General features: G+C 41.0%; 1 protein-coding gene across 1 annotated transcript; it reads left to right on the top strand.

The window, feature by feature from the left end:
* Nucleotides 1–4: 4 nt before the first annotated feature.
* LOC113473347 (protein 4.1 homolog) lies at nucleotides 5–751 on the top strand (the record flags this gene model as incomplete). The annotated part of the gene is made up of 1 exon (XM_026833020.1): nucleotides 5–751. A coding segment is annotated over one exon (747 nt), but the record flags the coding sequence as incomplete, so codon positions are not given.
* Nucleotides 752–757: the final 6 nt, after the last annotated feature.

A 757-nucleotide genomic window follows, 5' to 3' on the forward strand; every position in this document is an offset into this window, starting at 1 on the left:
CAAAAAGAAAGCTGAAAAACTAGAATCTGAAAAATCACCTGAGAGTAAAGATAAGAAATCGAAGAAAGACAAATCTGGGGATAGTAAGAGAAGTTCAAAGATCAGTAAACGAGACTCGACTGCATCGCAAAGCAGTAGCACTGCAGGGGAGAAGGAGAAGAGTACAGATCTAGGTGAAACTACTCTGGCAGGAGGCCCCCCTACTGGCTCTCCACAACTACCTGTCTATACTAAGGAGTATGACTATGAAGTAGGAGGCAATGCTGCTGCCAGTAGAAAGAGACTCATCAAAGGTTTTACCTACGAGAAAACTGACATCTCCAAGGATTCAGACAGTGATCTCCAGAAATCCTCACCCTCTCCTACTAAACAAGTTGCTCTTGCTTTCAACTATGCACCAGGTGAAAGTCAAAAGTTGACCGAGTCTGCTGCTGAGAAATCTAAAGCTTTCTTAGAGAAAAGTGAGAAACCAAGTACCGAGATCAAAACACCTGGTATTGACTATGTTGAATCTGCTGGACTCAAAGAAAAGCACAAGAAAGAGTTTGCTCATGAGAACACGAGCATTGTAAAACATCTGTTTGGAACTCCGGAATCCAAGTCCAAGAAATCTGAACATAAAGAATCACTCAAAGACAGACTTTTCAAAAGTGACAAAAGTAGTTCTGACAAAAAGAAAGCAGAGAAAAACGATCCTAAAGACACCGAAGGAGAATCTCCTGAGAAGTCTGACCAAGAAGTTATTGAAAGAATAATT

Source organism: Diaphorina citri, unplaced genomic scaffold, assembly GCF_000475195.1.
Source record: "Diaphorina citri unplaced genomic scaffold, Diaci psyllid genome assembly version 1.1 scaffold25888, whole genome shotgun sequence".
Taxonomy (NCBI): Eukaryota; Metazoa; Arthropoda; class Insecta; order Hemiptera; family Psyllidae; genus Diaphorina; species Diaphorina citri.